The 26,812-nt window shown below is 39.7% G+C and overlaps 2 protein-coding genes across 5 annotated transcripts; both read left to right on the plus strand.

Annotated features, from left to right (window-relative positions):
* The first annotated feature begins 20 nt into the window (after window positions 1-20).
* On the plus strand, window positions 21-10,471 carry CNEP1R1 (CTD nuclear envelope phosphatase 1 regulatory subunit 1). 3 transcript variants are annotated; one of them, XR_010608560.1, is made up of 7 exons: window positions 21-115; window positions 2,482-2,553; window positions 4,857-4,930; window positions 5,263-5,372; window positions 5,511-5,565; window positions 6,089-6,188; window positions 10,390-10,471. XR_010608560.1 is itself a non-coding variant. In XM_065661318.1 (6 exons), exons 1-6 carry the CDS (start codon window positions 91-93, stop codon window positions 6,128-6,130), a joined length of 378 nt encoding a protein of 125 aa, XP_065517390.1. In that variant the 5' UTR covers window positions 21-90; the 3' UTR covers window positions 6,131-7,324. The 3 variants fall into 3 exon arrangements, 1 of the variants encoding a protein (XP_065517390.1); XR_010608559.1 differs by lacking the exon at window positions 10,390-10,471 and adding an exon at window positions 6,614-7,324; XM_065661318.1 differs by lacking the exon at window positions 10,390-10,471 and having other exon boundaries at window positions 6,089-7,324.
* HEATR3 (HEAT repeat containing 3) lies at window positions 8,727-26,812 on the plus strand. 2 transcript variants are annotated; one of them, XM_065661315.1, is made up of 15 exons: window positions 8,727-8,889; window positions 10,390-10,562; window positions 11,406-11,493; window positions 12,471-12,583; window positions 14,389-14,498; window positions 15,194-15,334; window positions 16,062-16,348; window positions 17,034-17,124; window positions 20,157-20,311; window positions 21,277-21,359; window positions 21,614-21,747; window positions 23,721-23,809; window positions 24,611-24,754; window positions 24,857-25,033; window positions 25,936-26,812. In XM_065661315.1, the coding sequence occupies exons 1-15, from the start codon at window positions 8,770-8,772 to the stop codon at window positions 26,071-26,073; spliced, it is 2,043 nt and encodes a 680-aa protein (XP_065517387.1). In that variant the 5' UTR covers window positions 8,727-8,769; the 3' UTR covers window positions 26,074-26,812. The 2 variants fall into 2 exon arrangements, with proteins under 2 accessions (XP_065517387.1, XP_065517389.1); XM_065661317.1 differs by having other exon boundaries at window positions 8,758-8,889; window positions 10,390-10,410.

Consider the following 26,812-nt stretch of genomic DNA (forward strand, 5'->3'; position numbering starts at 1 on the left):
CCAGTAGGTTGCGGTGTTGTTGCGGGGGCGGGGCTTGTGCGACGGGCGGATGCGGCGCGGTGGGGTTACGGTTGCCTCCTGCTGCCCGCCATGAACTCTCTGGACCAGGCTGAGGGTGAGTGCGGCGGCGCGGAGCGGGCCCGCAGCTACTGCTCGGCTGTGCGGGGAGCCCCCGGCTCCGCGCCGGCGCTGCCCGAGCGCGCTGCCTCATTTCTCCGGAGCGGGCCTCGCCGGGGCGCTACCCTGCCGGGGGCGAAGCGGCAGCGGCAGGCCTCGGCTGCTTCTGCACTGCGCTCCTTCTCGGCACAGACAGGCGAGCTCGGGCGGGGTCTGTGGGGTCGCACCCCGGGGCTCGGGGGCGGGTTGCCGCTGCACTGTGGCCGCCCGCGGGCAAGGCCTGTGCTGAGGGGCTCTATGCGTGGGCTCCCGTGCCCATTGTCAGCGAGGTTTCTCGACTTTAGCGTGTTAAAATTCTCCCGTGCTGCGGTAACTGTTTCTCCGATCACGGTCTTTACGTGAAATACATTTCTTACAGCCCTGAACCCCGCTTAGCACACCAAGCATTTGCCAGGGCTCCTCTTGCATTTGAAGAGCCGTGACCTCGAGTAGGCTGCAGTTGTCTGAGGACGTTGGTGGTTTGGGTTACAAGTTCGTTGAAATTGCAGTTTACAGGATGTCAGAAACCTGAAAGGAGTTTTTAGTGTCCAAAAATAAGTCTGGTAGAAACTTTAGAAACGCATCAGTGTCTCAGCCTTAGCAGGTATTTTCTAGCAGATACTAGAGGTAGACAAGTCAACAAAAAATGATAGTCTGGTGGTGGTATGGCTTTGCTGCTGTGTCTGTACAAGCTGTAGGGATCAAAGAAGGGTGCCTTGCTAGTTACAGCTGCCAGGTGTCAAAGTGGTAAACGCAGAGAAGATTTTTAGAGCATATATAGACAAAAATAAGATGAAAATTTAAGTGCCTGTGTTTTGAAAGTTTGGTGAATTTTGTTGGGGTTTTTTCCTGTGTTTTGGGGTTTTTTGGCGTTGGGTTTTTTTTATTCTTTCTAATGCCGTCTACCTTATACAAACGTTTTCTAGAGAGCTTTGTTATCAATAGCTTGATTTTATGCCCCCAGGCTGCTGTGTCTCAAATAGCAGATTTTCACGTGATGCCTCATATTCCCCCTCTCACTTCAGTGGCTGGTTGTAGGGGTTTGTGCTAGTCAGGGAACAGTTAATTAGCTTTAATTGCTGGTAGTGGCTTAGCTTTCCCAGAAGGGAGGTGGAGGACAGGCCATAACTACCGGGCTGTTGGCAGTAATTAAGACTAGTTAACTTTTCTGTGGCTGGAATCAAAATGCTGTAATCTTCCCTCCTGAATTCACCTGGGAAACACTTAGGAGTAAATGTACAATTTCGAAAACTGTGTTAGTAACGATCATAAGAGGAGTATTTTGTCTTATATTTCAATTGGTTTATCAGAGTAAATAATTTAGCAATATTTACAAGTTGAAAGAAGTATTTCCAGAGTGATGCTAATTGAAATACTTTAGCTGAAAGTTAAACTTATGCTAAGAAAAACCTAACTGCAGGTAAAATTCTACTTTTGACTGGAGTGTTGTCAGATACTGACCTTGTTGAAGAGAAATCCAACATACGCTTCAGGTGGAACAGTTCCTTCTAGAGAAACGTTAGGTGGCTAAGATTTGTTGGGGTTTTGTTGTTTTGTTTGGGGGTTTTTTTGGTTGTTGGTTTTTTTTTTTTTTTTGTTGGGGTTTTTTTTGGGGGTTTTTTTTGTTGTTTGGGTTTTTTTTTTTAACAAATTAGGAGTATACACTTGAAATGCTGCCTGGCATTTAACAGCGATTTCAGTGGAAAGACCATGGGAGAATGATGAATATGAAGAAAGATCTATTTAAAGGAAAAATCCCACAAAAGTATAAGATCTAGCATTTGCTGTAGGTTTTGACATAGTGTCTGTATATATATCATGGCATTAAAAGTTTCTACAAAACAAAAGTCATCAAAGCCATGCTGCCACAAATAACGGCTGAACAGCTAGCAAAGGGTGATCTTTTTTTAATTATGATTATATAGATAATGGAACTTAATGGTTTCCTGATGGACTTAATACTCCAAACTGTGATACTTTTTTTTTTTTTCTTTCCTATGTGGAAAGGCTGCATAAGCTATTCTGAATCTAATTCTTAGTATTTTTTAAGATGTTTAAAATACTCTGATTTCTCTACTATTTTGTTTTCTGTAAGTGGGAATGTTTCTTGCATTTGGTATAACTCCATCATTGTACTTTTCATCTAAATATACAAAGCTACTTTGACTGTGCTTTAATTGCAGGTAAATGACCATTGCATTGGTTTTCTCTGCCTGTTTAAAAAGTGGGTGTGCACAGGTGAAAAGTGAATTCCTTTTATGGTTTTCATTAAAATTTTACTAAATAACTGGAGGTCTAATTATGCTTGATATATATCCTCACCAGATCTCAAAGCTTTTGAAAGAAGACTTACGGAATATATTGCATGTTTGCAACCAGCTACAGGACGTTGGAGAAGTAAGTCTGATGTTCCAAGGAATAAATAGGATTCTCTCTTTAAAGCATTTTAGATTTATTGGTGTGTATCTTTGATTAATGTTTGCCCAAACAAAAATCTGTGCTTAAACTCTTTAAAAATTTCTGTAGCCTACATTCAAACAGTCTGCAACAAGATAATCATAGACAACCACCATCTCAAGATAACAAACTAATACTTTAGCCCAAGTTGGAAAAGTGAAGTCAAGATTGAACTGGCTCAAGACTGAATTATTCTTGAAGTAGTTGGGACAGTAAGTTATTGTAGTTTTGGAGGTTTGTTGTTTTGGGGGGTTTTGTTGCTTTTGTTTTGAAGATTCAGATTTCCCAGACAGTCACTGTAGTTACTTGAACTAAATATGATTGAGTGAAATACTGCTTCTGTTCCTCTCTCTTCTAAAATGAAGGTGAAAAAGTTACAACAGTATGCCATAAAGGCAGAATATGTCCTAATCTCTGCTCTAACAGGAGTTTGAAGGCAGGGAAAAGGCAAGAAATACCATAGATAACGTTGCCAACTTTGGGATCAGTAGTCCAGGGTGAAAACAGTTGGCTTTTTTTGTCGTGAGATTCTACTGAAGTTTCCACATTCAAAAAATGCAGACATTTTTTTAGAACATACAAAATAGCATCATTTTTCCTGAGAGTCCAAGATGTTATTTTCAAATGAAGGAACTGGAGGAATGACTGCTTAAAAACCAAAACCGACAAAATATCCGCCCCAAAACACAACAAACCAAACTCCAACACCCCCCTCAACCCCGTTGTTTCAGAGCAGCTGGGAGGCAAGCAGATATTTCTAAGTAGGTCTGCCCAACTTGTGTGCACCTACTTTGGGAATGAATTTAGCCTACAGAATTGCTATTTACTGTCAGCTATAATAAAAAAACAAAACAAAACAAAAAAATATTGGGAGCTTCTAAGCATATTTAAATGAAGTTTGCATAACTAGTATTGTTTTCACTAGCTAATTTTTTTACCTACTGCTTGTTTTCCTAGTTTTGTAATTCACGTAAAATAGGGATGTTTTACTTTCATTACAGTGGGGGATTTAATTCTATTTTAACTTTTACTCCTATTGTCCTAGGAGAAAGGTATTTATATAGAGAAGCAGCTGTATGCTTTTGACAGATTTTTTCCAACTTTTTTTTTTTTTTTAACATAACTTGTTAGGGTTACTTTTTAACTTTGTTTCTGATTTTGTAATATGCAGAAGGAATATGTAACTCAGTAGTAAATTATAGCAGTCTTACGAACCTAAAAGTAGTATTTCATGAATATCTGTGGTTTATTTTTAGTTTCTTCCCAATGACCACAAAGGCTGGTAACTCTGGCTCTTCAATTTTTTTTTGTGCTGCTTTTTGTTTTCTTCTCCCTTCACCCCATAAAAGACTTTATTTGCATCAGAACTTCAGGCTCCACAGGAAACCCTCAGAAGTGCCAAATGCCCAATGAAAGCTGCAAGGCTTCAGGGCTGTACAATACAATAGGAGCTTTCTCTACCTTTATGTTTGTTCTGTTTTCATTTTCCACCAACCCCTGCTCCCCAACCTTTTGTAGTCTCTCAAAATCAGTCTAGTATCTTGTGTTACTCTAGTAGGTATCTAGCATTATCCATTTACAGTGAATTGACTATACTTCCTAAGCCATTCTGGAATATGTACAGGTTTTTTGTTAATTTTCATGTGCTAATGCTATCATGCTTTCTGACTCCTGTTTGAATTTAGTGTTTATCTTTTTTCTCTGTGTTGGCTTTCTTGCTTGTCATTGTGTTGATTGTGGTAGGGAGTATAACACAATTCAGATATGCCATTGAAACTGCTGTTGCTAATGCCTCAGGCTGTTCTCATGTAGAAGAGCTAATGGGATAGATGTTTTAATTCTGCTCTGCAATGTAATGGTGATTCATTTCCATTGCCCAGACTGCATACGCTCAAAGAGCATACTGAAAATTTGGTACAGCTCTTACTCCAGTCTTCCAACTCATATTTTTGCTAATGGTGTTATTTTAGAAACTTTTGTTTCTCCAAAGCATTTGGATGTTTTTACTTCACAAAAATTTATAATTTGGTACCTACTTGTCCTGCCTGCAAAACTGGTACAGAATCTTTATGGTTTCACATAATCGAAGTTTCTTTGCCTGTTTTCACTTCTACCTTCCAACTAGAAACTTTTCCTCCTCCAGAAGACGGAGAAGAAAGAAATTTGTGAAAGCTGTTGATGAAAAAGAAATACTTGTTGGTAAGAGGTATACTATTTATGACTCTTGTTCTTTTCTTTTTCAGTGATTCTGATAGTGGTGTCAGTCTGTACAGCAACTGGTGCCTGGAACTGGTTAATAGACCCAGAGACACAAAAGGTAAGAATCAGGCTAATTCCAAATGTAGTGTGTGGCAGTCAAGTATAGTATTGAAAACTGAAAGGCTACAGGTGGTTCTCCCATTAAACTGGGAGATAATTTTCAGTTAAGGTCTTGAGCTCTCCAGAATTGTTCTGGAATATGTCCTGGGACAATAATGCCTACCAATATGTGCATCTTGAATGCTTATCTAAAGAATGATTCACAAGTACTCAGAAACAGCTAGGAGCAGTATGGTTTTGTTTTGTTTTGTTTTTAATTAAGTGAGCTAGGCAGCAACTTTCTGTATGTTTTAGAAGTATGCAGTGGGACTAATTTGATTTCTTTCCTAGGTGTCATTTTTCACATCACTTTGGAATCATCCATTTTTCACAATTAGTTGTATTACCCTAATAGGCTTATTCTTTGCTGGAATACATAAAAGAGTGGTGGCACCATCAATGTATCCTTCAATTGTGTTGGTCAGATTAAAGGTGTTGCAGTTACTGCTGTTACTGAAACCTGTGCTAATATTGCTTTTCTGGTTTTCACTTGCTCTGTGTACCAGTGTTAGCTGCTTTCCTTGACACAATCCACACAGTATAGCAGCCCGATGTCGAACTGTTTTGGCGGAATATAACATGTCCTGTGATGATGTAAGTGCTAGTCATTGCCTAAACTTTGTTTTTGAAAAAATGTGAATAATTGGAGAAGGCACACAGTTGTTTGTTTCTGAACAGCACTTGCCACAAAGGCATGTAGTGACAGGACAAGGGGGAATGGCTTTAAAATGAAAGAGGGGAGATTTGGATTAGATGTTAGGAAGAAATTTCTTACTATAAAAGTGGTGAGGCCCTGGCACAGGGTTGCCCAGAGAAGCTGTGGCTGCCCCATCCCTGACAGTGTTCAAAGCTAGGTTGGACAGGGCTTGGAGTGGAAGGTGTCCCTACCCATGGCAGGGAGGTGGAAATTGAGGAGCTTTAAGGTCCCTTCCAACCCAAACCATTCTGTGATTCTATGAATACACTTTAACAAATTCTGTGTATCTGCAAAACCGGAAAGTAGAATAATTAGTATTGCTCTGTGTGTCTTTCTAAACTTAGCCTGTGAAATTGAGCTTGGGCTCAACTTTCAGGGTCTAAACTTAATTTTTTTTTTTTTTTTTTTTCTGACTTGCAGACTGGAAAATTAATTTTGAAACCTAGGCCTCATGTTCAATAAGGGCTGTCTTCCTTCGGTTTTTTCCACTGCCATGGAAACCAAAAATGACCTTTTTAAGGTAGTGTGACAACAAAAACCAAACGGGACTGGTTGTTGCTGCCTGGGAGTAAAAGTCTTACACAGTTGACAGTGAAAGTGTGCAATATTATTTCTTGAACACTTACCCAAATTCTTTGGTATCATATTATCAGTGCTTTTGCTACTTCTGATTACCTCCTTTTCGGTATTAGTGTCACTTTTTTTACTTCAGCTAGAAGAGAACATGCAGGTGAAGTATGTTAATCGGCTATGAAGTTGAACTTGAAAATCAAACCTCGTGTGTGTTACGTGTCTTTGTAAGCTGTTGTAAATAGCAGATGGATGCCAGTGTTCAGGAAAAGAAGTAGTATGTGCTGTATGGATTTTTTTTTGTTCTCGTGAGCAGTATTGATAGGAACACTTACCATTCCCATGATGTTTTATTAGCACACTTACTCATTACAGCTGTCCTTGTCTCCTGGTCATTCTTTTTGGAACCGGTTAAAGGCTTGCGGAAAGACTGTCTGTCCTGGAGAAAACTGGTCTCACTGTTTAAGAACTGCAGCTGCATCAATGATCACATTTGTCAGTCTGTGTATATAGTGCACCCGCCACTTATGTTGTGATCATACATAGTTAATGGTGTGATCTGGTTCACAACACTGATCTTTTCAGATTTTAGTATTTTAAATATGCTTTTACCTTCCTGACTATCTGGACTGTATCTGAAGTCCATGTGACCATTCTGAGAGGATTTTTATGCTAGTCCAATATGAAACTAATATTGAAAAATGTATAACTTCAGATTTGGTGGAGAAAATAGAGTGCCACAATAAAATAACAAATTTTATTATTGAGTGTTAAAAGCAAGATGTGGATGTCATGTGCATAAAGTGCAACTTTTGAATAGCTAAATTGTAAAGAGTTTTAGGTTGTTCAAGGTGCCTTTTTAATGGTTTCAAACTCTTCTAATGGTCTAAAACTGCAAAGCTGTTGCAACTTAGTAACGCCTACTACAAGCTAGACTGGCTTTTAAAGGCAGCCTATGGATGTAACCATGTCAGTTGAGACTTTCAGAATTGTCTCCTGTAATTTTTCCCTTCTGCCCATCTATTATTTTTAACTGCTGTATATTTTGTAGGTCAATGTGTATAAAATAAATTCTTTGTATAAACAGCTGTTATTTTTTTGTACTGTGCAAATACAGATCTTGAATGGAGAAGAGCTTCAGGAATTTATAGCTGAACTCTGTAACTTTCATACTGGACCAATATTTCCTGTATTCAATGTACGATATGCAGTGTACGATACTGACACCAGAAAGAAAGTCCTTCGAGTTTTCCACTGTCCAGGTCAATCCTGCCTCTCTAAGTGCTCTCAGAGGAAATGGGTTATTCAACATTTACTTTGTTCAGTTTTTGACGTGGGGAAGTGTGTGGAGTAGATACCATTGCCCTGAACGCATATGCGGATGCTCTTGATGGCTTGACTTCACAAATGAAGATTTGGGATGGGCTTTACCCACGCTTATTACAAGTGCGATGAGGACTAAAAGGGCAATGTGGGCTAGGCAAATCTGGTTGGAAAAAAGGCTGCTTGGTCATTCAGGGTGTTTCTGAACAAGCCTGTCATCTCCTGGGTCAGTCTCAACTGATCAATGCCCTGAACCTCCTGCATACAGGGTTGGGTCTGCGGTTCCCATTGCACCTTATCACCTGCCATTTTGTCCTTTGCCTGTCGCTACAGGGCTTTACAAGAGTGACTAAACCCTTCAGGCCTGTGCAGTGGATTTTTTAGGTGAAGCACAGCATGCGCGGAACTGGCTCCACCCTTTTCACCTGAGGTTTCTCTGCCAGGGCTTAGCGAGCTAAGACGGTGACAGCAAAGTCCACAGGCCGTAGGTTTGGTTAGAGTGGCCTTCTCTTCGATGGAAGACCTTACAAGGCTAGATGAGCTCCATCTACCCAGCTCTGAAGTTAAGTTTTCCTTCTCTTAGGAGTATCGCTGTGTCTAGGCAAGATTCTGATTTAGAGGCATTAAGTCATAAGCCCGCAGATGGTGGCCTCGCACCAGTGGCTCCTCAGCCAAGTGCACACACCAGGGGTCTGAACCTCAGTTCCTCCCGTACTGAGCAGTATTACTCTTGCAACAACACATCAGCAGCAGGGTAAAACTAACCTGTCTCATGATGGTGTAAAGCCAGCTCACATTCTCTACTAGTGGGTGAACAATCCAAGCCATGGTGAATTCTGCTTCACAGTGATAGAAAGAGCGGACATCGAAGGATCAAAAAGCAATGTTGCTATGAGTGCTTGGCTGCCACAAGCCAGTTATCCCTGTGGTAACTTTTCTGACACCTCCTGCTTAAAACCGCAAAATCCAGAAGCACGCTCTGAGTGCCAGGGTTATAGGGCTGCTGTAGCTCTGTTCTGGCAGCGGCGCCTCCGGGGCTCTGCTGAGCCCCGTGCCAGGGCTACCGTCTCCCCGCGGCCCTATCTCTAACCGGGCATCTCCTGGCTGTGGGAGGGCCGCCGGACTGCGCCTGCGCGGAACTGGGCTGCGCCTGCGCGGGGCCTGCGCGTGGGTGCGCCGGTGCCGAGGCGCGTGGAGGGCAGAGCGGCATGGGGAAGAGCCGGGGCAGGCGGTTCCGGCAGGTCCCCTTCTCTCCTGCCGGCCTGGAGCAGCGCTGCGATGAGGAGGACGACCCGGACGAGGAGCCGGCCGCGGAGCTGCTGGAGAAGGTGCGGGCGAGAACTCGGGAGCGGCAGCCGGCAGGGCGAGTTCGGCGCCACCCCGGCTTGGGACCGGGGCGCCGGTCAGCCGCGGCCCGGCCCGGTGAGGCTGCGTGGCCGGCGGGGGCTGTGCTCCTCCGCCGCCTGTGGCGGGTGGGGACAGGTCTCGGGCTGTCCTGGCGCTGTGGAGGGCCTGGGTGCGGTGCGGCCTGTCTGCTCTCGGGCGCGGGAGGGAGCTGTGCGGCTCCTCACCCGCTGCCGCGTTGCTTCTCGGGCGCTGCGGCTGCGCCCGCAGCGGCTCGGCGAGGAGGGGCGGCGGTGGCCTTGCCCCCGGCTGGCGGGCAGCTGCTGCCTCCGGGCTCGGCACTCCGAGCGGGCTCTCGTTCTCGCTTTCCTGACTGGTCTGAGGAGGCTGCTCTGAGCTCTTTGTCCCAGACGAGCCTTTGAAGGAGCTCTTGCAGTGCTTGGGTTCAGTCTGCCCGAATGGAGAGTGCACCTGTGGTATCCAAGGCAGTAAGTCCAAGATCCACAGGTGAGAAGTAGCTCACAGAAAATGCTGAAGAGATTGGGTTTGGCCACGTGTTGGCCACGTTTCTGGTTTTGCTTTAAGTGCTACAGATAAAAGCTAGTTTAAACCTTCTTCTGCACATGTGACATTAGAATCTACAGTAAAAATCTGTTTTCCTTTAAGGAACTAAATACCCTGTGGTCACTTCACCTAAGTGAACTCATTGAACAAATGACTGCTTAATTATTCCTCTGGACTAGCCTATTTAATCTTATAAAGTAAAGAAGAAAGAGGGAGAGTAAAAAAAATTACATAAATGCACAGGTGAGGATGAGCGCAGAGACCTCGGTGTCAGTGAGGTAGGTTGTGAGGTACCACTCTTTGCCAGTCTGCTCTTCAGCAGATGTTTGTCTTTTCAGTTGGGTTTTTGACAAGCCCCATGACCTCCCAGGACAGGCACTTCTGACGTTCTTTTATTTTTATGATTTGTGATTCTTGCATCTACCTAAGCCTCTTACAGCGCAAGGCAGTGTTGTCTTGTGAATGTAGAGAATGCTTGCTTCTTGACTTGGGGCAGATGTTTTTAGTTTAAAGACTGTCATGCTTTGTTTGTATGTTTTGATTCTTCAGTTTTTGTGTAAGGTGGCATATTTTGTCTGTTATATTTCCTGGATGGTATTTTTCTCTCCACTTTTGTCCTTTTTTAAATTTTTTAAACATGGTAATTGAAAGTAGCTATGAGGTCTCACTGGGTACAGCTAGTGTCAAATCTGTGTCTGAACTGCAGCTCCAGAATAGTATTTGTCTGGTCCTACACAGATAACCCAGGGAAAGATACATAAACTTCCATGGAAGTTAAAACCTCTTGATTCCATTCCGGAGCAGAAGAGGAGCTACAGTCCTGGGACTGCAAATCAAAGGGCAGATCCATCTTTTCACTCAATAAAAACTTCAGCTACCTTTTCCCTTGCCCCTAATCTTCCCTGTTTGTGTCTCCCCAGGTGCAGCATCCAAGTGCTGAAGTAAGAGAGTATGCCTGTGCCAGTATTTCCAAGCTGTTGCAGGAGCAGCAGGCAATCCCAGCCTTCCTGCAGAGAGACGTGGTCCGTTGTTTAGGGCCGTTGTTGATGGATTACAGTTTAGCTGTTCGCGAGACAGCTGCAGGTGCCCTCCGGTAAACAGTTGCTAGTATTTGGTTAGAATGAGGTACTCCTGGCATGGAAAAGAGAGGGGTTTTCCTGTTAAAAGCTGTGAACTTGAATGCCAGCCTCTCTTGCTTTGACTTATTTTTGAGTAAATATACCTATGTCAGTTGAAATCCCTGAGAGAGCAGCTTTTCTTGCTCCAGTAGGCTGTCATGAAATTTTAATGGCAGGAGCAGGGTTTAGACTAGTTATTACAATTTTATCTGCTCCTAGTGGAATGTTTTGCTTTTCATCCTTATGTTAAGAGAAAAAATCTATAGTGGTATGGAGAAATACAGAGAACTTGAATGCTGTTAGTAAGGCATTTTGTGTCTTGGTAACCCTGTATGAGTGGTGGGTTAGTTAGCCAATGCACAGAGCTGTGTTTTGGAGAAACCTGTAAATATTGAACAGCATAATTCTGAGCTGCTTTTCTGCAGTCAAACCTGCAGCTTGCTTTATTTATACAAAAATTTAATGCTAATACCTGTTAACATTCATGTTGTGTCTTACACTTGAGTAGTATCTAACAGAAGTCATGTGTTAGTGCAGATAATTTTTCTGGTTATGCTAAACAAGTAAATGAAAGTAATCTTTTTCCCTAACATCAAACTTACTCTTTTATGCTAAGAAGGTAGAAAATTAAACTTGCTGATTAAGCAGATTGACTTTAAAATGAAAAGTACCATAACCTTTAGAGAAGAATACTAAATGCATGGTGTTTTGGTTTTTCTTTTTTTAATATTCCTGCAAAGTATTGAACCTTATCAAAGCATGTTTTTTTTGTGTTTTGGTTTGTTTGGTTTTTGTTTTGTTGGTTTTTTTTTTTTCAGAAATCTGAGTGCTTGTGGGGGATTTGAAGTCTGTGATGATATGGTGTCAAAAGACATCATGACACCCCTTGTTGCGCTTCTGAAAGAGGTGTGTTTATTTTTATTCCAACTTAAAAGTGTTTATTCCAACTTTAAAAGTGTTTATTTTTATTCCAGCTTTAAAACTGATCTAGTCGTTGAGTTATCCCATTTTCAAAAATAGTTGAACTTTTGTAGCTATTCTCATGATAGGATATTTGAGAGATCTTTTAAATGAATATTTCAGTAGGACAGGACAAAAAGTATTCCAGAGATTTCAAACCACTTGATTTTGCCTCTTGACCTGCTGCCTTGGGTCTGCGCTAAAGTTTGCTGTCCAGGATGATTTTTGCGTAAGTGGTGGGGTGATTTTGGGTCTGGAACGTCAGTGAAGACAAATCTTTTTTTGTCAGTGAAGATCCAACATTTATGTTGCAACATTACTTAGTGAGGGTATTTTGGCAAGCAGTTTTGTCTACTGAAATCTTGGGACTTGCAGCTGGGTAGTTACTTCTGTTGTAGAATAATCTGTACTGAGTTCTTTGTTTTATCGAGGTGTTGCAGTGCAGGTTGGAAATTGCATTGATTTCTGTCACCTGCTGTCTGTGTATGAGAAGCCTTGAGCAGTATCATTATTTTCTGTATGTTTTTTCCCCATTTTAGGTTTTGAGTAATAGCATTATTGTAAAGAACAGCGAGATGTTAGCTGAATTAACTTTTGTGATTAGAAAGAACTGCTGAAAATTGCTTACAGTCTGTATTAGGAAGAAACAGCATTTCAGGTTCTAAAATTGCTAAGTCTTTATAAAAAAATCATTCTGAAGATTATTGAATGCAAAGCAAGTACTGACAGTCTACAACAGAAGAAAATTTACAAATGATTCAGTTCCATTGTGGCTCAGTTTTCAGAGAGAATAGGAAACTAGTCTTGTTTTCTGGCAATAAACACTCAAGAGAGATCTCTCCGTTCACTCTGCTGCTAATATTTCAAGGTTTTGCTTCTTGGTTTGTTTGTTGCCCAACCTTGGTTCTCTTGTTTGGTTGTAGTGCAGCACTGGACTGGATGCTAACCAGCTGTCTCCAGAGAAACGCATAGAGGTGGACAAAAACTATATTGAAGACATAGCCAATGAGGCTATTAATTTGCTGTGGAATGTATGGTAAGTACTGTGTAAACACTGGCCTTTTGAAAGAGCTAAATTAAATTGTTCCTAAAAAAGAGCATGGTAATGGAGGCAGAAATTAAATTACTGTCCTTGCATGTGAAGAAATATTCAGTTGCTGATTCTGGTTTCTGACTGTGTTGCTCCTACGCATGTCCTCCTTAATAAATGGCAAACCCTCATCTGATCTGAAATACAGCTTTATCTTCTACTGCAAGTTACTTTTGTTGATGAAGGATTCTAAAAGTGTACAAAGTTGGTTATTAGTTTTAGGAGTTACATTCTTTCCCTTCCCCACGGGTGGTTCATCCGAAGTTCTGACACTTTTCTGATTGTGTTCTGTCAATCTTGTGTACAGTTTTCGGATTGTGGGGTCTTCCATGCAGTTCCTGTAGATCCTTATTATGATATGGGAGATAAAGGAAATTAAATTCTGATTATTGGGCTCTAGTGCTTTGGGAATATGAGGAGATTTTGTACTACTTCATCCCTCTACTGGTCATCTGTAAAGTTAGTATTAAATGTTTGGACAAACTATCCCTTAGTGCGTGAGACACTGCTATAAATCTACTTAATTAAGTGAGAAAAAATGTGAATAGTTCACGTAGTAGTTTACCTTGAAAACACCAAGTGAAGGAAGAGAAATGGCAACTTTATTAATACAGAAATGGCTAGAAGCATTGAAGTGCTACATATGAGTTCTGGAAGTTCTTGAAATTTTGGTTCTCCTTGTTTTGTAGCAGCTTCATGTCATTATACTCTTTGGTCTGTACAGAATTTTACTGTACAGTATTGCAGTGCAGCTGCCGCTGTGTCTGTCTTCATGGTATGGGTGCTGGCTTGAGTCCTTATTTGTACATTGTTGTTTTTTTTTTTGGGGGGGGGGGGGATTGGAATCTAGAACAGCTCAGAAACTGCTTGCTCAGCACCTCACAAAGAATACATGACCCTTTGTAACTGACTCAACAATGTTTTGTGTTCTTTTTTTAATTGCTTTTGCAGACATAAGTGCTTTGGAACAGGAACTGTAATCATTAAGTGTGCCATAAATCACTTCTGTATTTTGAACTTTTTTGCAATGACCATGAACTGCTGACTTCATTGCTGAGTTTGGTACTGATCAAATTTGGGCTGACATTGATGCAGAGACAATGTATTCAAAAGTAAATTTTTAAGACCCTTGTAGCTAGTTAGGTCCCATGTGTTTTTTAGTTTGAATTTGTCTTTTATTGATAATTAGTTTAAAAATGGGAATAGCTGTGAGAACTTGAAGGAACAAAAATCCCAGTGTTGAGTAATTAAAGTAAATGCCACATTTAGCATTGATTTAGCACCCATTTTGAAATGTTAAGAGCAGTCATTTCCTGGAGTAAGTGGATATTGATATTGGAGGCAACAGCCTCCTCTGTTGTCAGCACTTTTGTGGATGAAGCCTTCCATGGATGCAGAAAGCCCTGGGCTGGCCTGTAGACGGCAGCTATAAGCTGCCTTTCACCCTTAGGCTGGCTGTATCTGCAGGAGACTGTACCTGGGCTCCCAAATAAACTCATGAATACTGTGCTTGAGGAAGCAGATGGCGAAAGCCAACTTTCCGTAAAGGTGCCCAGGTTATTGCCGCTTTGCTTTCTCCATTTTCTATGGAGTTGATCATAGCTGCAGTAATGAAGAATAGCTTTTGGGCTCATGCATAATTCTTAGGTGGGTTTTTAGAATGTGAGAATAGCTAGTACATGTTACTTAAAACATTGTTACAGGATTTTTTTCATGGGAAAAGTGTTTTATTAATCTTTCTTATGCATTAGTGAATGCAGCAGTACCGCAGTACACATATTCAACAAGGAAGGATGTCTGGAGGCTGTGTTAAGTTACATAAAAAATTTTTCTACAAATGTGGATCTGGCTATTTCAGCAGGTAAGTGGTAGAAAGATAAGGATTTAAAGATAATTTTTTTTTTCTTTCTACTATATAAATGTAGCACTGATGTCACATCAAGTTTATAATGTACCTGCCTTAGCATTACTTAAACTGTAGTTACTTAAATTTACACTGAATATAAGACTTTCTGAACAGCACATCAGCCAGAAGTTGACAACTGTTGTGCTTGTTTTCAGTCCAGAGAAGAATGGCTTATTGGTGGTTACATGGGAGTGAAAAAAATTGTGGAAAGAAAGCTCTAGATAGAGGCTGTGTTTTTAAATTTGTTATCTGGGTTTGTTAGTGAATGGTTTAATAGGTTTTTGTAGAGCAAAGGGCATAGTCCATCTAAAAATACCTAAACAACTTCTATCACTTTCAATGTGGTTTTATTAATATTATTGCTATTATAGTCTTATAGTGGTCTTACAGCTGTATGTGCTTGCACAGCTAGTCCCATGTCTGATGTGGTACTGCCCTCACCTGTTTTATATAGAGGTTTACCATAGAATGTCTTTAATCTAAAACGCAGTTTGTGAAAGAGTGTCATACTATTACAACACGATGCTATATGAAGTGTTTTTTCCTGTCTCTGTGTTTCATTACTCCATCTTGCCAGAAAGTAATGTTTTCTTATTAGGAGAGTGAAAGCTACTGTTGGGTTTGTTAATTATCTTTGTTGTTTGCTGCAGCAAACTGCTTGCAGGCAGTGACAGAAGATAATCCAGATCTTCTTTCTTCGTTTAATGCTTCTTCTCAACAAGTATTGGAAACAGTGATGTTATGTCCAGAGAACACAATGAAGCACATCCTTCTGAGAACACTCACAGCAGGTACCATGCTTGAGGGCATTCACTTTGTGATGGCAGCTAAAGGAGGGTGGGAAGGACAAAAGGCTTAGTATTCTAAGCTATAGTTCGCTGTTGGTCAAAGCCTATATAGATGGTTCATGAGGTTATTTCTGCCTTTTGGGCTTGTGTTTTGTAGTGACCAGGTATTTACAACCGCTTTTAAAATGGTCTTAAATGCTAGATTTTGAATTTAGCATGATAATGCTTTTTAACTGTTCCGTTGTTTTTCAACAGTTAAATGAGTCAAGTAGTATAGGAATTGTTTTGATCTTAATAGGTGTGGATTTTTACCCAAAGTTCTCTATCTTTCATTCTTCTTTCTACCTCAAATGCTCAACCATGGTGATTTTTGATACTGGAGTGTAATAAATTAATTCTGAGAATTCTTAGAAAATGGTTACTTCATGTGGATTTATTATCATATCTAAAATGTGACGCCAAGGTGACACCACGTAAATACTCTGTGTATACTTACATGCTGAAATCTACTTAAGATTTGGGCCTAACATTGTTTTTAAAGGTAAGTATATGAAATGTTAAACAGAAAAAAATACAAGTCTTTAAAGAAAGGACTTGAAAATTCACACTGAAGTGTAAGCACTAGGTATTGAGAGTAGTGGAGGCTGTGTCCTTAGAAAATGCATGGATATTGCAGAGCTGGAAGTTGAGTATTTTACTAATTCTTTTATTTCATCTATCTCATGTTTAGGCATTGTCTGGAATATCAAGGGTGCAATTCCACCAGGCAGCCTGGGAAGCATAATTAATGCAATCCTGAAGATTTTTTCAGAATCATTAGCAATAGATGCTGGCGAAACAATTATTCGTATGAAAGAAGCTGAAAAAAATAGGTTAAAACTTGCTGTGGAGAGAGAAACGGAGGAAAACATGAGTGATGTTACAGAAAACTGTGTTTTGAGTGAAGATTATGACTTGGAAGAAATACCAAAAGGAAAAGTCAAAAAGGGAGAAAATGACATTTCTGATTTCCTTCCAGTAAGTGTGTCTGCCTGGCTCTTGGACAGCTTAGTGTGTTTGTCTGGGCATCTGACTGGTCTTGATCCAGTCTTAACTAGAGTAAACTATGAGTGTTACTAATCCTTGCTGCGAAATAGCTTGGCTAATGTAGGTAAAACTTCAAAGCCAAGCATGGGGAATTCCAGCACAATTTGTTCCAGTGTGATCAAGTTGCACAGTACATTAGTAAAGCATGTTTCTGTTTGTTTCCTGTAGTGGAAGGTATGTATTTATCTGAGGTTTCTACCTGTAGCCACTGCAGGAAGTTCTGATTTCTGCATGTGGCAAGTGATATGTTTATTAGTTGTAACCATTCAGTCATGAGTGGAGATGGCTCGAAGGTTAACAAATGCATTCACTATGATGTACATGAAAAGAATAACAGAATTACATGTTTCTGTTCAGCATTTAGCTAATATTAGATAATCTTTTCTGTTACAGCTTTAGTGCAGGTGGCATTTCTTGATGGCAGAATTTGTTCTGAAGCGTTCAACAGAAAGATGATAGATAATGCCTCTTCGTTTTGCTGGTGGTTTTGTTTTTTCACATTTTCGTGTAGAATGAGAAGAGGAAACAGCAGGGTTGAATTTTTAGCTGTCAGTTTTAAATTGCACTGAAATGTTGTTTTACAAAATTAAATTTGGTTCATGTTTTTACCTTTTAGCCTGATCAATGGGAACTGAAAGAAGTGACTGCTTTACTGATGGCTCAGCAGACTGCTCTGGAAATCATTGTTAATATGTGCTGCAGTGAAGGTTTGTAGGACTCTCTTTCATTGCAAGTGTTGTAGTTCATTTTGGTTTTGGAACAGGTCGTGTTTAGTTTGCTGTTCGGTCATCTTAGCTTCTAAGATCAAATGCACACAGACTTACTGTCCCTGACACCCTCACTGGGGGCAGATCAGATTGTATGGGTTTTTCTCATGTAAGTATTTTCCTTTGCTTACCTATTTCTTTAAAATGAAAACTACATTTAAAATAGAACTACATGTGCCGTCATTTAAGAACGAACAAGAAAGCACTTGTAATGAAGAAGTGTTTCCAGAAAAGTATTACAGCATATTCTTTGTTCATTTAAAGTATGCTCTGAGAGTTCATCTGTTACAATATGGGTGTGAATGTTATTGCAGGATGAGGGCATCGATGTTTTTTTAAGCAGATAAATCTTGTCGTTTTGATATTATAAGTATCAAACTTCTTGTAGTATCAAAAAGATACTATAAGTATCTTTTTAAGGAAGAGAGACATTGCATGCAGCTCTGGCAACAATGCAGATTTAGACTGTTTGGAGTACCACCTTTAAGAGCTTTTTTCCGAGGAGAAAGGCAAGCTGTTATTCTTGGAGTAACAATTAGATGTTCTGTATCTTCTATGAACTCTGATGCTCTGTTTTATAGCTTTTCTCCTAATCCTCATGAAAACAAATAAGTGATTTCCAAATTTTGTAAAAAAATAATAAAAGAACCACCAAACAGGACTGACAATTGCTGCTACAGTTTGTAAGTCTGATGCAAAATAATTGCAGAGGAGAGAATTTTCTGAGTAGATCATTCATGTTCTAATAAAATCCACAGTAATACGCAGATATTCCCAATGGTGATTTTTTTTTTTTTTTTTTTTTTTTTTTTTTTTTTTTTTTTACTTCTTGCAACATAAGGAGTTTCTGCACCTAGTATATGAAACTTCTTTCATAAACTGCATTTCTCATCTAATGAGCTGTAATTCATAAGCTCTCCCCTTTAATTGGAAAATCTCTTGTGGGTAAACTGCATATTCTGCCATTCACTCAGTGTAATGTAAGGTTGATTGTGTTGTATTTCACCACAGTGCTTTACCCATTCATGGGCAGACAGAAACATAGTCTGTAGAAATTAAGAGGAATCCAGAGGCAGCTGCTCATTTAATTTTCAAGTTATTTGGGGACTAAAATAGCTGTAGCTATTATGCTGAGTTTATAGAAACACTCAGCTTGCCACAGAATTGAGGGCAATAAGCAGGCTGGCAAGAGATGTGTTCTACTGAATGCTGGCCAGCGTTCGGAAGAAGCAGAGTGCTCTTCCCTGAACAGGGGCACAAGAGGGAAGCCAGGAGACTCCAGTGTTGCTCCCCAGCCTGTAGTTGTAGGTTACCCTACCTGCACTAGTTAAGACGGGATTGTCGTTGGAGATGCTTCTGCATTTCCAATAAAGTTACAAAAAATCTGGTCTGGTTGTGGGCTAATGTTCTAGAGCCCAGTTCCTGCTCTGCCCTGGTCACCCACTGTGCACATACGATGACTGTTGTCTTTGTTGTTGCTGAATTCCGTGGTCAGTTCATATAGTTCTCATTTAGTTTTCAAAGAAAAGTTTTGCTTTGTTTTGAAAAGATGCAGATGGAATTTTTTTGTACGAGGCAAAAGACTGACTGAAAGAGGGGTGTCCGCTTTACTTTCGTGCTTGTTGCTGCTGTGTGCTGGTAAAGCATAAAAGACAACTGTTTTCTCATGCAAAAGCTATTGGCTCTTTTACAGCATATTATACCTCTAGAATTGGCTATTTCCAGAAGCAAAAGAAGATGTCTGTGTGATCAGGTTGTTACAGCCTGATGAGTTACTTTGTGTTGGATAAACAACAGTCATCACCTTCAGATACTTTTAAGCTGCTGTGTGGTGCAGGTGAAATGCCTTTTGGTTAGACCTTTCTTGCTTTAAGTGAATGAATTTACCTTTACCACTGGAAACATATACGGCTGTTACTGCAGTTACTACAGGACCTAGATCTCATGTGCATCTGTGTTGCCAGAAAAAGTCACTTTGGGGTGAATACGATGTTTTTTCTGTAGTTAAATGTGCTGATCTATGTACACAGGCAGAGCTTTCACCTGTCAGTGAGGAGGATCTGAGCGACCTGTAGACTTGGGACTTGTGTAAACACCAGTGTCACACCAGTTAAAATGTAACCAGGTTTAAAACAACTTCAGATAAAACAGTGTAAACCCTATGCATGTAGATTTATTAATTTAAATATAAATGATGGACTTAGCGTGTGCTTGCCAAGCCAGGTCTGCTTTTAACCATGGACAGATTATTCACTTTTACAGTAGCTGTGCCCATTAGTGATTGGCCTAAACTCCTCTCACCATGTCTGCCCTTGCAGATCTGTTAGTAGTATAAACCTAGCTCAGGTTTATTTTACTTAAAATAGGTTGTCTGAAAGGGGTAACAGTGATGATCTGGCTTGCTTTGGCTTGTTTTGCTGTCATCATTTCCTTTTTCAACTGGCCTTGCTGTGGAGACAGTAACATCTTCATCCCACTCAGTTACAGCTCAGTCAAAGGACACCTGTGTGTGGCTTCAGTATTGCCAGAGAAAACAGTTGCCTAAAACTTATTTCAGTTAGTAAACAAGTTAAGCTAAACTGGTGTATTTGCATGCTTGAATATACCTCAAAAAGTTAAATGGTACAACCTGAGTTAAAGTCTTAATAAATGTTTTATGGAATGTTTCTTCTATACCTTTTCTTTAAGTGCAGCATAGTGGCATAGTTAATACAAGATAATGAAGTACCTGTCATGTAAGCATGCTTGCTGCCTGAATAAATATAAATATTTTTTAAAAATAAACAATTTTAACAAAAGTAGTATAATATTTAGAACTGTGGATTAATGGCAGTTGGTTTGCATGGATCTCATCAAAGCCCAAGAGCTTAAAGACTCCTGACCAACAGGTGAAGAACCTAACCAAGAGGTATAAGTGAGAAGTAGGATACCTATTGTGGGAGTGCTATTACAAGTCTGTCATCTTTTCTCAGATCCCTCTGATGATGAATGGGAAGAACTTTCCAGCAGTGATGAAAGTGACTTTATGGAAAACTTGTACAATGATGGGGGTGGGCTGCTAATGTCACCTCTGTGTCTCTCTGATGAGGTTAACTCAGCATTTATGAACAATCTCATTCCAAAGAAGGTATTGTCTTTTGTTTCCAACACATGGTACAGCCTTTCCCTTCTGCCTGATTTGTATGCCAGGTTAGGCAAACAAATGATCAAAATCCATCTGTAGAAAATGAGTATTTCTAAAAATCAGTTTAGCTTCACTTTTTTGGCCTAGAGGTGGAGCATCGATACATGAGCTGTTTTGACATAAATAATTTCTTCATATAAGTGGGAATAGAGAGTTCATGAGTTTCAGAAATCTAGTGGTTTGAGTTTGGGAGTATTTTTGATTGTTTGGGGTTCTTTTTTGGGGGGGATAGGGGTAGTGGTGTTTTCAGTTTGGCTTTTCTAGAATATTGATTTGGGTGTCAAAGAGATTACTTGCTAAAAGAAGGGAAACTTTCAGCAGAAGCATGACTGCCAGATTTCCATGTTAGCTTAAAGAGGTTGATGTTACATGAGTGGCAACAGTCAGCACTGAATAAGTGCAAGTTCTTCCCGCTGTTTCATACATGGTGTCTGAAATACAATTTTTTGACACTGACAGGAATTCAAATGTTCTTGTTTCAGAGTTTTGCTCAGTCTTTGGAGTTGTAAAGATGAAGATCATCAGTTGCATCAGTTACTATGCTAGAATTCTGACCCAGGTCATGAGGGTGTGAGATAAAAACATTCAAGGCTTTTTGCAAGTAGTCTAAGTTTCATGGCTGGTGTTTTAGACTTATGGTTATCTGAAAATTCTGTAGTGGAATCTGTACAAAGAAAGATTGAAATAAGAAAGATTAGCAGAGACCTAGAAAATCACCTTTTACAGTTGGATACTTAAAACAGTCTGTGCCAAACCCAGTGTATAATTATACCATTTGAGTGACTGAGAAAGATTCTGGCAAGGTGAGACACTTGCTACCTGGGGAGCTTTGAATTATGTAGTTTGAAGTATCTGTTTTACATTAAGCTAAAGCCTTATTGCTAAGGCTTTCTTTTTTCCCTCCCCAGATTCTTGAAAAAACTGCTTTTCCAAGCAGTGTTGCTCTAGACATCTGTATGCACAATCCATCCTGGAAACCATTAATTAAAAAGTAGGAATTTTATTGTTTCTCTTACTATTTTTCATGTATATTCAGTTCTTTTAGTACTCTCAGAGGGATTGTCTATCTTTGAGTTACTTGTGTAAACAATGGCAGATCTGATACATGATTTTGTATGAAGAGATACAAATCTTTCTGTAAACTGCATACCATATCACAGGCTTATTTAATTGAGGATGTTTCTCTGTATTTTGACATCTGTTCAAAGAGATCTGCTAAGTGCATGTTTTGTTTGTTTTTTTCAGACTCAATGCAGTGCAGTGTAGAGCTTTAACATGTCTTCAGAACCTTTTGTTAGTGTCAGACACAGATTGTCTTGGAGGAGCTTCACTTCAGTCCATTGCACAGCACCTCTTGCAGCTAGTCTTTGCTAAAATGGGTAAGATGTTCTGTAAAGGGGGCTTGCTGACGCTCTTTAAACTTACAGATGAAAGGCAGCCATGTACATTGTGCTGTTTTAATGCCATTTTATTAGTAAGTTTATCCCTTCAGCATTTCAAAGTAAGCATACTGGATGTCAGAAGACTGCTGACAAAACAGTGTATCCTGATGTGTTTATCCAAATTGCGTCCTAAGCATGTAGGCTTCTAACGCAAGAATTTGCTCTACATCTGTTTGCATGCAGCAAGTTGCTGTTAGTGAATGAATTCTGCCTTCCTGTGAGACCCAAACTATTTGTTTGCTCATAGTTGTGGTAATAGCAGGTTTTCGTCAATCAGACAAGCCATGAAGAAGATGGGATACTTTCTTCTTAAGTGTGCTAACTAGCCTAAATAGGCACTGGGGCGGGGGGGGGAAAGGGAAACTAGCAGTCTTTCACTATTTTTTTTTTATTAATTTTTTTTTTAATCGTAAGAAATTATGGCAATGAAGGTTGTTGCAAAAATCTCTAGAATGTACATGCTTATGACACTAGGAAACAGAGCAGCTGCCTTGTCTCCAGGAGGTGCTTTATGCATATGATTGCAGAGCTTTAGTAGAAATCTGTTTGTAATAAGAAAATGTGCAAAGTTTTTAAGACTAAATACTGAAGCTGCTCAACTTCCTGTTACAGTGGTGGCTTGAGTTAAATGGAGAAGGCAATAAATTTAGTTTTCCTAAAAGTACTATTTTTGAGCATCAGATACATCCTGGTAAATACTAGAAGACATCCACTGTAGTTCTTCCAAGGCATGTTATTTCATAGGGACACTGTGATGGTTTCCCCGTACATCATCTGGTATTTGTATTATTGGATAGTTTAGTGTATATAGTCTACTATCAAGATAATGTAGATAGTTGGCATTTCCTGCTGCCTCCTGTAATCTACATGAGATCAGCATCATTTTGATAGTACTGTTGGGCCATTTATGCTATGATCTTTGTTACTGGCACTAGAGAAGTTGAACTGAGATTCAAAAAAAAAAAAGGGGGGGGGGGGGCAAAAAACCCCAAACCCTGGTTTAAAGCTGTTGATCCAGTTCCCTGGCAGGCAGCTCCATGGAGGCTACTCTGATAACCTGTTTTTGTTCTAAGGTCAGTGATGATGGGATGATGTCTCAATTCTAAAAATTGTCAGAAAACATTTTTCCTAAGACAGTTCTGTTGTAGTCTAGTGTATGCACGGGTCTTACAAGCTTGAGAAGCTCAGTTTTCTCTCCTTCCTTCAGGTATCTTCATTTGTAGCCAGAAATGAGGTGTATATAGTTCTGGGAGGAGATATGCATGAAATATACGCATGAAATCATCAAGAGGCTCTGCATCTGGAGTGGTCCAGAAAATAAGAACACACTGGGGGGAAAGAAAAAGCTTCAAGAAATGCAGAACATGTATTGAATATGATGGCTGGTATTGATGAATTTGTAGTTAAAAAAGAAATACGCAGTGTATGAGTCATACATTTCTGGAAGGTTATTAAACCACCGGAAAACATGCCCTTTATATGAATTGGCAGGAGTCCAGCATTCTGGGTGCCTAAAAAGCCTGCTTGGGAAACAGAAGAAAGGCATTAAAATACAACGTCAGCTTCTGTTGCTTTCTTAGTTCTGGTATGATGGCTTACATGGGATAATCAGTTTACAAACCTCTGTTCTGATGGCAGTGGTTTGTGCTGTATGTTAGGTCACACGAAGTGTCTTAACCAAGGATATACCTGAAAATGAGGACCAACTGTGATCTAACCTCCAAATGCAATTAATACTGAATTCAAACAAATCACAATGGTTACAACCTACAAAGACGAGTCTCTGAAAATCTAGCTCTTCCTGTTTGTGGTACTACCTGCAGGGACAATTAAGGAATTTATATTTCTTTGCTTCTCATGTCCTTCATCTTACTGTTTAACTTTTGGCTCTGGGTTCAATTCTTTGACAGAACTCCCTACAGACACAGAATTCCTAGAAGCCATAACTAGCGCTTTGAGGGCTCTCTTACAAACAATGGCATCAAAGAACATCTCCCAGGTAAAGTCTTTCAAACTCAAATGCTCTGGTCGGCACAAAATCATGTGAGATTGTGTTGGAAAGTTTTTGAAACAAGAACATTTGAAGTTCTAAATTTCAGCAACTGTGAACACTGAAAGAACAGATTTAATAGCATTCACTCTTCATATTTTTTATAGACCTTACAGGAGTGGGGTTTTTTGTGTATCTCTTCCTTAACGTATAAACAGATGAAAGGTATTTCAAAACCAAAATAGAAATGAGCTACAGGTGCTATCTTTAGAAGATGGACATAATGACAAGCATTTTGTAAATTAGCACCTGGAAAAGTGGATTCTTTATTTCCTGAGTCATCCAGTTAAATCTGGTTGTCTTTCTAAAATCTTGGTTAGACAAGAATTAATGAGCTAAATATAGGAATGAAGCATAATAGGTTATTATACAAGACATAATACTAGGTGTTCTGTGGGTCCTTGCTGGCTGTAAACTGAAAAATGAGATTCTGTAAGTTGTAATGAGTTGGAGAAATAGGTATTGAGCTAGGTAAATCTGTGAAAATCCCTTTAGGCTCTGAACTTTTTCCTTCAGGTTCATGACAGCCTTGGTTATGCTCTGGAAGAAACACCTTAAGAGCTTGAAAGGGAGAGTTTAACTGTGTTCTTGCTAATTACATTTTCAGAATTAACATTTTGATAATACAGGGCTCTTTGCAAATGATCTAAATGTCATATTTGAAAATTTCCATGGAAATGGAAATGTGTCTGTCTTCTTTTTTTATTTATTTATTTTTTTCTTCCCCCCTACGCTCCCCTTGCTAAGCAGTGTATGACTCCTGAGCAGCTATTGTCTTTATGTGAAGCTGGTATGGACAGCAGCAACGCCAGTGTTAAAGTGAATATAGTGAGCATCCTTGGAATTTCTGGCAGCATCCTGGCAAAAGAACAAGATACAGCTGAAACGCTAAAGGTAAAAAAGCAAAATTGGCATTGCAAGCCTAAACCAGTTTTGATACTTCTTTCAATTTTCTTAAGCATTGCTGGAAAAACAAATGTTTCTTTCTTATTTCAGGTGATTGGAAAATTTCTTCTTGAGGTTGCTATGAAGGAGTCTTCTCTTGTGGTAGCAGGGGAGGCCTTGGATGCACTTTTTGATGTATTTGCAGATGGTAAAGAAGCAGAAAAGGCGGCGGTAGAGATCAGGTTGCTTCCAGCACTGAAAGAATTTCAGCCAGTGTTCAAAATGAGGGTAAGCATCAAATGCAGCCAGCTCAGGGTCTCAACACAGTGTAGGTTGTAGCTTTAAGCAGGAATGTATGGCTTTACAAGATGAATATAAAAAAAACCCCGATCAACATCCCCACATAATTGAATTCCTGATATCTTTAGAAGAAAGCAAATACACTTATCTTGAAGTTCGTGGAAGCATCAAGGTAACAGCACAGCATCTGCATTGCAACATCTGCATTACACCATCAGCATTACTGATGTCCAAATCACTGTATTGTTCTGAAATCCTTGTAAAAAAAGTCCTGCAGATGTCTCTGGAGGAGAACAGCGAAACTGGTGGGAGAGAAGTCCCTTCTGAAGTTACATGTTTTGGTTATAACTTGCTGTAGCTGCCGGTGGGCATTTTTGTTCTGATGGTGGTTAATTAAAATAGATCAAGTATTCTGTGTTTTCATGAATCACAAGGCCAAAATTCTAAACTATAATTGTAAGTACATCCTTGTCTTAAATAGACATTGAGCTTTGATATGTTGTTTCTTTAGTCAGATGAAGCCTAAGGAATGACTTTCATAATCTTAAAGCCAAGCACTGTACACACAAAATACATAACTGACAGTGCTACAGTTGTTTGATTAGATACACGCAAGGCCTTTCATATAAAAAGCTACAGAAACTAAGTGTATGTTTCAGATTATGAAACAGCATGCCAACAATAGTGTAGTTTTAAGCAGAGATGTCTGATGTCAATTGACCTGCAGAAATAAGTGGTACCCATGCATTTGCACACGTGAACATGTTGGAGTTCTCAAGAGGTGTCTGTAGCGTGTCTATAGAAGAACTATACAGAATTACTGTAAACTTTAGGTGACATAGTAGGAGAAACTTCTCCATTAATAAAGTGTATATTTCTTGGTTTTGCAGATGCGAAAAGAAGGCAAAGGAAGATATAGTAAAGATCAGCTGTGTGTTCTTGACAATGTGAAGATGAACTTGAGAAGATTCATTGCATATCAGGAGACACTAGGGAAAAGTCCAACTTGCAACAAAGAAGAACTTTAAGGTTTCCCTTATTGAATAACGTTTTCCAAAAATAAAACTGTTTTGAACTTCTAAAATTTATTGAGCAGAGAAGTTTTCATGTTAGTAGTGCAATCTTTTACATTTAATATTTTTATGCTTCTGGCTTGATGCAACATGAAAGTCACATCAGTGTAAAAAAACAGCGTACTTGGAGATTTAAGTGTTGGCAGTGATGAGAATGTGCTCTTGCAGTCCTGAGGTCTGTACATAGCACCACGGTCCTTTTTTACAAATCCTTGCATGTCCTGGTGGAAAACTATAATTCTATGATTCTATGAAAAAGTAGTTTAGAGAAATATTCTCAATTATGTGCCAGATCAAGAAAAAATTTAAAAGCTCAAAAGATACTTTTCAGGGAATCGAGCAATGGCGGAATATTCTTACTTGCTCTCGTCTGTTTCTAGAATTGCACAGGCAGTTGCAGCAAACTTCCCAAGATAAGTGTGTAGGTTACTGCCAGCACTTGGATCTGTTACTTCATGAGGTTTATCAAAAACTGTTTCAGGTTCATTTGTGATGAATTCAGTAGGATACCTTTCTGCTGTGGAAATCAGTGTAAGAGAATCCTACATTTATGCACAGCTCGATGGTTTTACTTTTATATTGATTGGTAGTTCTGAAAATCAAGTCTCCTGACTTCCTTCCTTCCTTGTAATTCTGCATCAGGATGAATTTGAATTCAGGGAAGTAGTCAACCTAATAAAAAGGTGTTGGTTTG

The sequence above is a fragment of the Lathamus discolor genome, chromosome Z (assembly GCF_037157495.1).
Source record: "Lathamus discolor isolate bLatDis1 chromosome Z, bLatDis1.hap1, whole genome shotgun sequence".
Taxonomy (NCBI): domain Eukaryota; kingdom Metazoa; phylum Chordata; class Aves; order Psittaciformes; family Psittacidae; genus Lathamus; species Lathamus discolor.